Genomic DNA, 13548 nt, shown 5'->3' with positions numbered 1-13548 from the left:
GCAGAAGTTACCAACGCACACACACTCATGAAATATATATAATTACATTCATTCCCCAATGAGCGGCGTTGTGGCAGTAAGTGATGGTTGTATGGGGACTTTGTTTATGGCTCCATCACTTCCTAAGTGTCAAAGGAACTGAACCGAAAAGGAATGAAAGCATAAACAAAAGATACAAAATATAGTTCTCACACAAAAATCATCTAACTGGACTGTATTCTATATACGTCCAATGTTCTGGCAAAATGACTATCAGGTCTCTAATGCCATATCTAGGGTTTTCCTACTTGGTGTGTTGCTTAGGAACTATCCTAAGTTGATAACTATATGATAACTATTGTCTTTACTCCTGTGAGTACAGGGCTCTGGTTGCTTGGATTGGTAGTCACGCTGTAAGGCACTAGTTTTGGGCAGTCTACAGGGATGACCTATGGACTTCTGAGAAGAATACTGGTGAGTGCTGTAGAGTCAAAGGCCTAGAAGTAAATGTTCAACTTTACTAAGGCTGATATTTTGCTTGGACCCTTAATTGATCCTAGCATAAATCCTAATTAGATGTTCTGTTGTGCATGTGCGTTTATGCTTACACAAGCGCGCATGTCAAGGGAAGAAAACCAAGTATCCTGGCAGATTACAACTTGTTCAGAATGAGTCTGATGTAGTCAGGTCATTTTCAGGTCAATGCCTGGTGGTCAGTCAGAATTGGTGTTGAGTGAGTCTGTAGTAGTTTTACTACAAGTCACTGTGTCTTCCACTATTGTAGTGGTGATAGGTATGAAGTCTATTTCATAGCTATGTTATCCACGGAGGAGCTAACCTCACGACGGAAGTACACTAAGTATTGGACCAGTCGTACGTGGTGTGATCATGGTTAATGACTTCTAATAATTTTCCTCCTGAATGGAGGATTCTATTTATTAGTGACATGAGTGTTAACCATTGGAAGAGTGCACTGGAGATTCCCTTCCACGTGTTGCACTCTGCGTGACTCCTATGTCGCTGTTGTCAAGGGTAATTTGATTGGTTAGGTCTCTAACCTTCTTACTGATTGTAGCTGGACTGACTGTCGCTGGTATTGGTACTGGTGCTCAAAGGGACCAGTTATCCTACCGATTTATTCTGAAATATTATACTACCGGAACACATGATTGGAGCATTTTACTAGTTGTATTGTAGTTGAACCTACACATGGCGAGGAATGATTATTGTTGCCATTTGTTTTGGAGGTGGACAAGTCCACTGGACTTCCTTTACGACCAGTGCGGTACACCTCAGTACTATCTTAGATGTGTTCTAGTGCTCCTCACTGTTCTCATAGGGGAGTTCACAACAAGATTTGATTTATGCTCTGGCGGCCTCGTACGGTGTTGTCCGTAGTCTCGACCCCCCCACCGGCCTCGATGCGGCTCATCATGGGTCTGGGCTACTATTCCCCCCCTTTGTGTCTCCGGACCCCCCCACCAGCGGGTGGTGTTGGTGTCCGAGGCGCAAACGAAAAGGTCGGACCCTATGTACGAGTTGTCAGCAGCCACGTTATGAGAATGGCTGTAACCTTTCAACCAAATCTCCTGGAGTTTGTGCTTCAAAACGCTAAGTGGCTGTCGAGGCATGTCAGTCACCACTGTGTCCGTGTGTGGCAATCTCTTCAGTACCTGCGAACTGAGACGAGGATATCGGTCTGTGATATCGCAAAGTGTTGCACCAGTGGGAGTCATCGGGTCAGTTGCTGGACTGACACCATTATTATCATCATTGTAAGGGGTGACAGTCCCCTAACAAAGCGGAAGGTGTATCATCGGAAGCAGAGTATACCCTGCGCTTCAATGTTTTTCTTGCTGAGACGGCCGCAGTGCTTGCGGAAGTGTCCGAAGGGCAAGAGACGTTAATCTCAACTACCGTATTGCACGACTGCAGAGAGGAGGGAAGTTGCTTATTCACAGAGACAGCTGGCTCGAAATCATGAAAATAATGGTCAATCAAGTTGGCTGATGGAATGTGTCGAAATATCGTAATATATCCTTGGATCGGATTCTGCCCCAAGAGGTTTCTAAACGTCTTTTTCCCAAGGGGTGCTTTCGACAGATGCCCCTCGTGAATGACTGCGTTGCAGCTAGCGTTAGGGGGAGACCGTGTGGTCAGTGGAGAAGGCACGGTGGCCTGTGACCATACCTGGTTGGTTTTCCAATCCATCAGTGGGAGAAACCGATCCATCAAGTCTGCTCCAAGTAGCAGGGTTGCAGTTTCGAGGCTGGTAACATACACAGGGTGAAGGAGCGATAGGTCCTTGAAGTGTAGTTTCAGCATGACTCTCAATGTGAGAGGCGAGGTAGTCTGAGTGACCTCTCGAAGTGTAGTGTCGCATCGTTCCACTTTTAACCAACTTTTAGTTGGCTTCAAAGCCATTTTGAGATCATCAAACAATGTTTGAGAGATGAGTGATATTGCCGCACCCAAATCAATTAGCACATGACAAGTTAAGCAGTCCTCCAAGACTGTTTCCAGGTATGGCCGTTTAGATTCGTGGTTAGTGGACATATTCCCCACAAAGTGGAGTGGTCGTTCACAACGACGTGATGTGCCATTTCTGTTCGAGGTGGAAGCAGATTGACTTTGCCGATTTTGAGGGGGCTTGGCTTTAACGAAGCGTTTTACCTTTTTCTTCGCAACCTTTGTATCAGAGTCTATAGACAAAGCCCGGGGGCTTGTTTCTTGATCAAGCGGGCCCTGGATAGGGTCTTGAATGAGAGCGGGAGAAATTAGAACTTTAACGTCCTTGCTATGGGTGTTAATTCCTGCGGACCTGATGTCCGGTAATTCCTCGCCTAGTCCTTGTGACTTATCTTTTACCCTTTTATCAAATTGTTCTCGCTTTAGTTCTTCCCGTAGTGGAACTTCTGGAGAACATTGGTCTACGTTTTGATCGACTTCAACCCTACCCTTGTGCCCTGACACTTTGTGGGTTGGGTGTAGGAACGTAGAACAGGTCGATTGTAGTCGTAGTTATGTTGATGGTGACGTACTTTACAGTTATTTCGACCGCGGAGGTTATTGGAATCATGGTTTCGTGGTAGAAACTGTTGTTGTGCGTCATATCTCAATGCTCCAATATCTGATAATGCACCCTCTAACTGGAGTGAGTGCTCCTGGTCAAACTTCAAAGCGAGTGGTCAGGGCTCTTAGCGTTGTGAACTTTTGATGCCTCAAAAGCTGTGCTTGCAAGCTCTGAGTTGTAAGATAGGCACGCCAACGTGGGCGGCAGGGCCCAATTAGGTAATGATGGTAGGATACATGTTCGACAGGAACAATTGTTTAAAAGGTAACAGGTCTTCCATGCCTGTTTCAGCGAGTAGGCCATAGTAAGCTGAACGAAGCCTACGATAGTAAGCTTGTGGGTGTTCATTCCGAGCTTGTTTGACGGTGTTAGCCAGTGAGCAATTGTGTTTGCGAGTCGCAGAACCATTGAATTCTAATTTAAAAGCTGTGGCAAGTTTAGCATAGTCATTTAGCACATGTTGCTGTTGTAGACGAATTAACCTTGTCACGTGTCTATTCGATGTTCGCTTCAACAGGTAAACCCTGTCAGAACCCGTAGCGTTCGGGTAGCCATCCAACGCGTCCTCTATGTCAGCTACGAACGTCTCAGTATCGTTTGGCTGATCTGGAACGGGGTCAAAGGTGGGGAAATTCTTGATGAGTTTGTCAAGGGGGCGGAGAGGGTTGGCTTCATCCTGTGGAGAGATTGGGGCCGAAAGGCCAAGAGGAGAAGCCAAGCCTTGTTGTTGTTGGCCAATAGGCGCCATATTACTCAGTGCCGAATGGCCAAGAGGAGAAGACTGAGGGACACATGAGGGAGGCAAGGTCTGAAACCTATCGTCTTTACTCCTGTGAGTACAGGGCTCTGGTTGCTTGGATTGGTAGTTACGCTGTAGAGCGTGACCATTCTGGACTTCCTCCAGATGGTACCTAAGGGTGGTATTCTGCTGCATTGCAGAGTCCACTTGAGCACAGAGTACTGATTTTGGACATGTGAGTGTCACACTTGCGCCTTTCGATCTCAAACGTATCTGTCATGGTTTGCAGATAGAGGTCTTGAGTATGGAGCGAGAGATTCAGTGATGAGATTTCCTCCGCTTGCTTAGAAAGCAATATTTCACTTGAGTTCTCTCATCATTCATTTGTTCAGCAACTTCAATGAGTTCTGCTGATTTGTCATCAAACTTTGTCATTGTGTTCATTAACTGATCGTCTTTGGTCTGCAGCGTTTTGAGTAGAATTGTGTTACTTTGAGTAACGTTCAACAAAACTGCATGCATGTTATCGAGTTGAGCACTCCTGTTTGTAGATAACTCTTCAGATATACAGTGCCTTGCGAAAGTATTCGGCCCCCTTGAACTTTGCGACCTTTTGCCACATTTCAGGCTTCAAACAAAGATATAAAACTGTATTTTTTTGTGAAGAATCAACAACAAGTGGGACACAATCATGAAGTGGAACGACATTTATTGGATATTTCAAACTTTTTTAACAAATCAAAAACTGAAAAACTGGGCGTGCAAAATTATTCAGCCCCTTTACTTTCAGTGCAGCAAACTCTCTCCAGAAGTTCAGTGAGGATCTCTGAATGATCCAATGTTGACCTAAATGACTAATGATGATAAATACAATCCACCTGTGTGTAATCAAGTCTCCGTATAAATGCACCTGCACTGTGATAGTCTCAGAGGTCCGTTAAAAGCGCAGAGAGCATCATGAAGAACAAGGAACACACCAGGCAGGTCCGAGATACTGTTTTGAAGAAGTTCAAAGCCGGATTTGGATACAAAAAGATTTCCCAAGCTTTAAACATCCCAAGGAGCACTGTGCAAGCGATAATATTGAAATGGAAGGAGTATCAGACCACTGCAAATCTACCAAGACAGCTGAGGTGGGAGACTCTGTCCATAGGACAACAATCAGTCGTATATTGCACAAATCTGGCCTTTATGGAAGAGTGGCAAGAAGAAAGCCATTTCTTAAAGATATCCATAAAAAGTGTTGTTTAAAGTTTGCCACAAGCCACCTGGGAGACACACCAAACATGTGGAAGAAGGTGCTCTGGTCAGATGAAACCAAAATTTAACTTTTTGGCAACAATGCAAAATGTTATGTTTGGCGTAAAAGCAACACCCTGAACACACCATCCCCACTGTCAAACATGGTGGTGGCAGCATCATGGTTTGGGCCTGCTTTTTTTCAGCAGGGACAGGGAAGATGGTTAAAATTGATGGGAAGATGGATGGAGCCAAATACAGGACCATTCTGGAAGAAAACCTGATGGAGTCTGCAAAAGACCTGAGACTGGGACGGAGATTTGTCTTCCAACAAGACAATGATCCAAAACATAAAGCAAAATCTACAATGGAATGGTTCAAAAAGAAACATATCCAGGTGTTAGAATGGCCAAGTCAAAGTCCAGACCTGAATCCAATCGAGAATCTGTGGAAATAACTGAAAACTGCTGTTCACAAATGCTCTCCATCCAACCTCACTGAGCTCGAGCTGTTTTGCAAGGAGGAATGGGAAAAAATGTCAGTCTCTCGATGTGCAAAACTGATAGAGACATACCCCAAGCGACTTACAGCTGTAATCGCAGCAAAAGGTGGCGCTACAAAGTATTAACTTAAGGGGGCTGAATAATTTTGCACGCCCAATTTCAGTTTTTTATTTGTTAAAAAAGTTTGAAATATCCAATAAATGTCGTTCCACTTCATGATTGTGTCCCACTTGTTGTTGATTCTTCACAAAATAATACAGTTTTATATCTTTATGTTTGAAGCCTGAAATGTGGCAAAAGGTCGCAAAGTTCAAGGGGGCCGAATACTTTCGCAAGGCACTATATATATATATATATATATATATATTCCAAAACCACAGTCAAAGTAAGTGGAAAATTAGGTTGTATTTTGAGTGAAACATCTAACCTTACCAGATAGAAAAAGTTCAGGGTCTTTTGTCCCTTCATCAGCTCCTCCCCCTGGATGATGTAGCGAGCAAGAACAATACCGTCCTTCTCACAGGAGAACTTCCCTTCGCCCTGCATTATCTTCACAAAGCTGTTGCTCTTGGAATAAAATTTCCTTGCGAAATGGTAAGCGGATTTATATCCTGGTCTACGCACACCGTGCATGTACGGATAATCCTCCCTAACCTTTTGATAACGAGCCTGGTTGAAGAAATACAGAAAATATGAAAAATAAACAATTGTAGTAACCTTAGAGAATACACCATGAGAAATTAATGATCTCATTCTGAACAAACATTTTCATATTTAAATAATATATCATTAAATATTTAGAGGAAAGATGAGTGAGTGACAACTGACCGACAGAGACACAGACTCAGAACTCCACAGAGAAGTGTCTAGAGAGAAAGAAGCAATGCCCTTGCTGTCTGTGGTGAGAGTCCAGTTCTCAGATGTGCCACTGTTTCGTAGGAAGAGATACACAGGCTCATTGGGAATGGGAGTAGAGACTGGACCGGTCACTTTGATCTGAAAACACAGGACAGGATGACTGCAGATGTCCAATATACTACATGTAAACTCCCATTGCACACAACACATCAAAATCATGGTTTAGATGCTCCAAATGATGCATTAACATTTATCATAACATCTTTCAAAGATTTTCCTGAGAAATCCGTTTCCCTGCAGTGTTATTAAAAAGGCATTTAATATATTTTGTCCTCACCTTCCCCTCATATGCAATCCCTGGTTTATATTCTTGGGGCACGTCCTCAAAACAAACAGTTACAATGACATTGGTAAAGCTTGCCTTGCCACTACCTTTAAGGATGACCCCTGGAGAGAACACAGGCAAGGGTCAGAGGTTAACAGTTGAGCATGTAAACACCTCTACGTTAAAGATGGAAGTTCTCTCCTACCCGTTCCATATTCCTCCATCTCAGTCTCCACTTCAAAGTCATCAAAACTTGAATAATTTAGAGCAAATCGGGTCACGTCAATAATTTGGGTTGCACAACCAGTTTTGTCGGTCTAGAGAGAATGAGTACAGTTATTGTAGGTCAGCTTAGCTCCACAACAAAAGCATGCTTCCATAAACCTCACAAATTTCACCACAGTGAGTTCTATTTGTCATCGAAGGATTTAGCGTAACAAGAATAAAAAATACTTACTTTCATAATATACAACTCGCAGATATTACTAGTACCATATAACCAGTGATGTCGAATGGCATTTCTACAAACTTTCATCGTGACAGACCCCAGCACTGGTTTTCCATAAGTGTATCTAGAAACAAAATCACCAGAAGAATGACAATTCAATAATGGTATATACACATGTGTTGTAAAATAAACAGCTATGAACATGAGCAAGTATCAAACATGGGACAGTCTCTATAAAGTATAGTCTATGCAACACACACATTAAGTCCTAATATTCTGCCCATAAAATGTCCTTGGGTAAAAGCTTGTTTGTCATTATCATTATCTTGCTGGTCATTATCATCTTATTGTCTGTCACGCGCCATCGTCTTATTCACTTACTTCCCACAAACTCTCAGTGTTGCTTGATTGTCCAGAATAGTTATTGTTTGGGGAAGATGGACTTTCACCTCATATTTGGGCAACACTGTAAAAGATACATGTTGATATTACGTCTTCAATGTCTGTTGAACTACACCAAAAACAAAATCACAGACCACAATTTAAAAACAATAGAATCAGACAGAAGACATCACCATATTCTTTGATGTCAAAGTTTTGGGAGGTTTGTTCTCCCTTCTCATTCCATGCAGTGATGATGTAACTTCCTTGTGTTGCCTCTGCGGACATGGGGTGGGACAGGTCCAGAATTCCACTCACTGTTGACTGGTTCAACCACTGAGCAATGCGGTTGGAGTTTGGGTCCTGTATATAGTAGGTTGAAGGAAGGTATGTTTGTTAGAGGCAGGCATTGTATCAATTTATGCCGCAGTACATATTGGCAGGAAATATTTTCGAAGGGAGATCATGACATTATTATTGCTTATATATGCAGATTTGTTTTTTTAGGTGCAATAGATTTGAATGAGTCTCACCTGAAGTTCCACTGTTTCATACTAGAAAAGAGAAACAAACATTCAGCATTTACATTGGGCACCCCAAAAAATGTTTAAACTGTATTTGTATTTCTTCCCAGAATTGTTTGGTGTCAGAAATGGGTTTAAAACATTAAATACATAACTTTCCAAAACAGTTTCCACAGTAGAGGCATCTACAGAGCTACAGTACAGAGCAGGCCTCGAGCCCCTTTCGATTCAATCCTTTCGATGCTCTGATCAAACAGCCGGGCCAAATGAACTCTGACCACATGTTTGCTGATCCACCCACCCACCCAGCCACCCACACTGCCCCATAAAAAAAAAAATGGGACTGCAAGAGAATGGAATCATTGCTCCCTTCCTCACTCAACTACGGTAAACATATCCCAAACGACACAGCACCTCCCTAGAATGTTCCATTGCTGACTAACACTGGGCTGTCCTGTACAACCCAACTTAAAAATTGCTTTCAAAGACTAACTTTATTTTTATTGAATAACACTGAGAGTAACTTACCATCTGATTGAATGACAAGAAACTAGCATCCAGCGAGACGATTCGGAACTTGACTGGGAAAGTGGTAGAAACATGTACAGTATATTCATCATCCATTTCAGTCATGACCTTTCCTCAAGCTTATGGCCTCACAAAATGAGTATGTACAGTGCCTTGCGAAAGTATTCGGCCCCCTTGAACTTTGCAACCTTTTGCCACATTTCAGGCTTCAAACATAAAGATATAAAACTGTATTTTTTTGTGAAGAATCAACAACAAGTGGGACACAATCATGAAGTGGAACGACATTTATTGGATATTTCAAACTTTTTTAACAAATAAAAAACTGAGAAATTGGGTGTGCAAAATTATTCAGCCCCCTTAAGTTAATACTTTGTAGCGCCACCTTTTGCTGCGATTACAGCTGTAAGTCGCTTGGGGTATGTCTCTATCAGTGTTGCACATCGAGAGACTGACATTTTTTCCCATTCCTCCTTGCAAAACAGCTCGAGCTCAGTGAGGTTGGATGGAGAGCATTTGTGAACAGCAGTTTTCAGTTCTTTCCACAGATTCTCAATTGGATTCAGGTCTGGACTTTGACTTGGCCATTCTAACACCTGGATATGTTTATTTTTGAACCATTCCATTGTAGATTTTGCTTTATGTTTTGGATCATTGTCTTGTTGGAAGACAAATCTCCGTCCCAGTCTCAGGTCTTTTGCAGACTCCATCAGGTTTTCTTCCAGAATGGTCCTGTATTTGGCTCCATCCATCTTCCCATCAATTTTAACCATCTTCCCTGTCCCTGCTGAAGAAAAGCAGGCCCAAACCATGATGCTGCCACCACCATGTTTGACAGTGGGGATGGTGCGTTCAGGGTGTTGCTTTTACGCCAAACATAACATTTTGCATTGTTGCCAAAAAGTTAAATTTTGGTTTCATCTGACCAGAGCACCTTCTTCCACATGTTTGGTGTGTCTCCCAGGTGGCTTGTGGCAAACTTTAAACAACACTTTTTATGGATATCTTTAAGAAATGGCTTTCTTCTTGCCACTCTTCCATAAAGGCCAGATTTGTGCAATATACGACTGATTGTTGTCCTATGGACAGAGTCTCCCACCTCAGCTGTCTTGGTAGATTTGCAGTGGTCTGATACTCCTTCCATTTCAATATTATCGCTTGCACAGTGCTCCTTGGGATGTTTAAAGCTTGGGAAATCTTTTTGTATCCAAATCCGGCTTTGAACTTCTTCAAAACAGTATCTCGGACCTGCCTGGTGTGTTCCTTGTTCTTCATGATGCTCTCTGCGCTTTTAACGGACCTCTGAGACTATCACAGTGCAGGTGCATTTATACGGAGACTTGATTACACACAGGTGGATTGTATTTAAGGTCAACATTGGATCATTCAGAGATCCTCACTGAACTTCTGGAGAGAGTTTGCTGCACTGAAAGTAAAGGGGCTGAATAATTTTGCACGCCCAATTTCTCAGTTTTTGATTTGTTAAAAAAGTTTTAAATATCCAATAAATGTCGTTCCACTTCATGATTGTGTCCCACTTGTTGTTGATTCTTCACAAAAAAATACAGTTTTATATCTTTATGTTTGAAGCCTGAAATGTGGCAAAAGGTCGCAAAGTTCAAGGGGGCCGAATACTTTCGCAAGGCACTGTATAATCATCATTCAACATTATTAACAGTAGCCTAGACAAAAAGGGTCAGTTTAGTACATTTCAGTGTTGATCAAATAATGTATCTAACTACCTGTCTGTCCAGGTTTGTAGACTGGTTTGTCTGTCTGGAAAATGGTGAGGAATCTTTTGGGCTTGATCAAAATCTTGGTCTTTTTACTCATCTCATCCTTCCTCCCCTTGATGCTAACATGTACAGTGGCCACACTGTCAGTCTTCACTGTAGGTACCTGTACAACATCAAGAACAATACAATGGATGTTTCTCTAGCTCCTAACCATAGCTTGGCTCTCCTAACAGTAGTTTGAGAAGAGCGCGTTTTGTTAAAATGGTGGATAGTCATACTTCGCTATGCTGAGGTTAAAATAACAGCCATTACATTTCATAGGTTGGATCATTTTGCATAAAGCCTGGAAACCAAGTTGAGTTCCACACAACATGACTGAGTTACATCCAAACTATTCAGAATAAAAGACTGGCATGAATGTGTGTTGCTGAATGAATGCGTATAGTTAAGGACACCTTCTCTTTCCATGACAGACTGACCAGGTGAATCCAGGTGAAAGCTATGATCCCTTATTCATGTCACTTGTTAAACCCACTTCAATCAGTGTAGATGAAGGGGAGGAGACAGGTTAAATAATCATTTTTAAGCCTTGAGACATGGATTGTGTCTGTGTGCCATTCAGAGGGATAATTGGCAAGACAAAATATTGAATTGCCTTTGAACTGGGTATGGTAGGTGCCAGGTGCACCAGTTTGTATAAAGAACTGCAACACTGCTGGGTTTTTCACACTCAACAGTTTCTTGCGTGTATCAAGAATTGTCCACCACCCAAAGGACGTCAAGCCAACTTGGGCCAGCATCTATGTAGAACGCTTTCGACAACTGTTGAGTCCATGGCACAACAAATTGAGGCTGTTCTAAGGGCAAAACTCAATATTAGGAAGGTGTTCTTAATGTTTGGTATACTCAGTGTATGTACAATTTGTGGGGGTTACTGTTCAACTAAAATCAATATGAAGCGAGGAACAGGTTGTGTAACACCCAACACTGACGGGAAAGAGACACAATTCAAAGGGTCAGCTACAATTAAAGCTCATGGCTCCGATCAGTGTTAGTTAAGTAAACAAATGACGTCAACATTGAACAAATTGGCTTGTTGACTGTAGTCGAGATGCTTTCGCATGTGAGAAGATAGAATAGGGCCACATTCAGTAGATCACATTGTTGTGGAACTTCGCAGTTAGAAATGTCATAGATAGAGCTGGCATGATTCCTTAATCTACATGTCAGAGAGGCATGTTGGTTCTACATAATATATTTCTATCAAGGCCTTCTACAATGTTGTAGCCTGCTGAACGCAGAACAGCTGCAGCTGGCCTGGAAGGAGGTGCAGCGATAGAAATCCTTTGTTACGGCTGCCTCCAGTAGAATGGTGCTGCTGCCACCCTCCATCTCCATTGACACCTTCAATGACAGAGGCTCTGTGACTTGATGGACCTGAGCACAAAGTTTCTCTGTGGTCCCTCCTACCACTTCCGAGCTGACCGTCACCAGGTAAATCCTTAAAGGGGAAAGAGTCAGCATGAATGCAGCTGTGGTAATAATACTTAAGTGGCAGTGTACTCAAACTGCTCTTTTGTTCCTACTGATGTTTTAAAGTTGGGGACAAAGTTATCTTAATCATCTCTGGCTATGTGCTCCACTCAGAGAGGCCAAACAATGAGAAATGGAGGGCACAATTGATTTGCTTTGGAGAGTGTTTGAGTGGATACCAATGAGTTGTTTTAATGGTTTGTCAACCATGTCTTGGGGATGATTAAACAGAGAGACATTGGAAGAAAGCACACCAGTAGGGGGCAGTGTCTGTCAACATCTCTCAGGTGCACATAAGGGCTCTATTTGAATTTTAAACCCAAAAATCTATAGTTCTAATTGCCAGCATGTCTCAAAACATATGAAAAGCCTCACATGCACAGAGGTCCTGTGGCCTTACCACTATATTTGTTGTATCATTATTCACACATGGAGAAAATTGCAAGCAGATATTCAGTTGAATCAGTAAATATAAACGATTACATGATGTAATATTAGGTTAATAACTAAAATAATTGCTCAGGTGGACTATTCTACACCTGCACGTGCGTAGTGTGTAGAATACGGAGCATAATTAATGATGTTGCATGCAGTAAGGCATGTAAATACAAATTGCTGATTGTGTGTTTAATCTACTACCATCTACATCAAATGTTTTGTAGCGTACTTACGATTTGAAGGTGCTCGATGTCACAGTTTGTAAAATCACTGAGGTGATCAATACAAGGCAAAGTAAGTGGAGAGCCATGGCAATAGCTTCGGTACACAGCCGGTCTTCCTTCGCACTTTGAAATGCTCCCTTCCCTCGTCCAGATATGGTCAGAAAGGTTGGACAAACAGTGCTATTTATACCCAAATGCACCCTCGTGTCACTCCCTTCCAAATTGTTTGGAACACTGCAGCCACCTCCCGTTCCCACATAATTCCACTTAAATTCTCAAATAGGCACAGCCCCGACTAATATGATGGTCACAATGACGACCAAAACACCTCAAGCTATCTTTCCAGACACATTTAGACGGGAACACTTGATAGAAGAAATGCCTGTGTTTCCTGGCTGACCTATCGATTTAGCCCACCTGTCAATTTAGCCATTAGCCATGTAAAAAGCCACCACAGGCTACAGCTTTCTGCTTTGACTGATAAAATGCAACATATTAGCTCACCAATAGCATATTTATTTCCCTACTGTGTCAGCAATATGTCAATATCAACAGCGAAATATTGTCATCCAATCTAACAGTGAACATAGTGGATCAATATACAGTACCAGTCAAAAGTTTGGAGGCACTTACTGATTCCAGGGTTTTTCTTTATTTTGACTATTTTCTACATTGTGGAATAGTAGTGAAGACATCAACACTATGAAATAACACATATGGAATCATGTAGTAACCAAAAAAGTGTTAAACATATATTTTAGATTTGGGATTCTTCAAAGTAGCCACCCTTTGCCTGGATGACAGCTTTGCACAGTCCTGGCATTCTCTCAACCAGCTTCATGAGGTAGTCGTCTGGAATACATTTCAATTAACAGCTGTGCCTTGTTAACAGTTAATTTGTGGATTTTCTTTCCTTGTTAATGTGTTTGAGTCTCTCAATGGTATAGAGAAGATAGCCCTGTTTGGTAAATGACCAAGTCCATATTATGGCAAGAATAAATCAAATAAGCAACGAGAAAG

General features: G+C 42.1%; 1 protein-coding gene across 10 annotated transcripts in view; it reads right to left on the bottom strand.

Annotated features, from left to right (window-relative positions):
• Window positions 1–13010, bottom strand: part of LOC110507160 (alpha-2-macroglobulin) — a 48673-nt gene extending 35663 nt beyond the window's left edge. For 4 of the 10 annotated variants that reach the window (XM_090224645.1, XM_090224641.1, XM_090224646.1 and 1 more), the window contains exons 1-12: window positions 12538–13010; window positions 11651–11834; window positions 10340–10496; window positions 8598–8650; window positions 8079–8099; window positions 7740–7908; window positions 7546–7630; window positions 7174–7288; window positions 6922–7033; window positions 6729–6838; window positions 6362–6529; window positions 5966–6202 (exon numbers count right to left, since the gene is read on the bottom strand). In XM_090224645.1, coding sequence (XP_090080771.1) covers window positions 5966–6202; window positions 6362–6529; window positions 6729–6838; window positions 6922–7033; window positions 7174–7288; window positions 7546–7630; window positions 7740–7908; window positions 8079–8099; window positions 8598–8650; window positions 10340–10496; window positions 11651–11834; window positions 12538–12614 — 1488 coding nt within the window. In that variant the 5' untranslated portion in view covers window positions 12615–13010. The remainder of the gene's footprint in view (window positions 1–5965; window positions 6203–6361; window positions 6530–6728; window positions 6839–6921; window positions 7034–7173; window positions 7289–7545; window positions 7631–7739; window positions 7909–8078; window positions 8100–8597; window positions 8651–10339; window positions 10497–11650; window positions 11835–12537) is intronic. The other 6 variants (XM_036965762.2, XM_036965761.2, XM_090224648.1 and 3 more) reach the window with 3 other exon arrangements.
• Between the last annotated feature and the right edge of the window lie 538 nt (window positions 13011–13548).

Source organism: Oncorhynchus mykiss, chromosome 27 (genome assembly GCF_057628025.1).
Source record: "Oncorhynchus mykiss isolate SJ-2025 chromosome 27, ASM5762802v1, whole genome shotgun sequence".
Lineage (NCBI taxonomy): Eukaryota > Metazoa > Chordata > Actinopteri > Salmoniformes > Salmonidae > Oncorhynchus > Oncorhynchus mykiss.
This window is presented reverse-complemented; position numbering and strand designations above follow the sequence as displayed.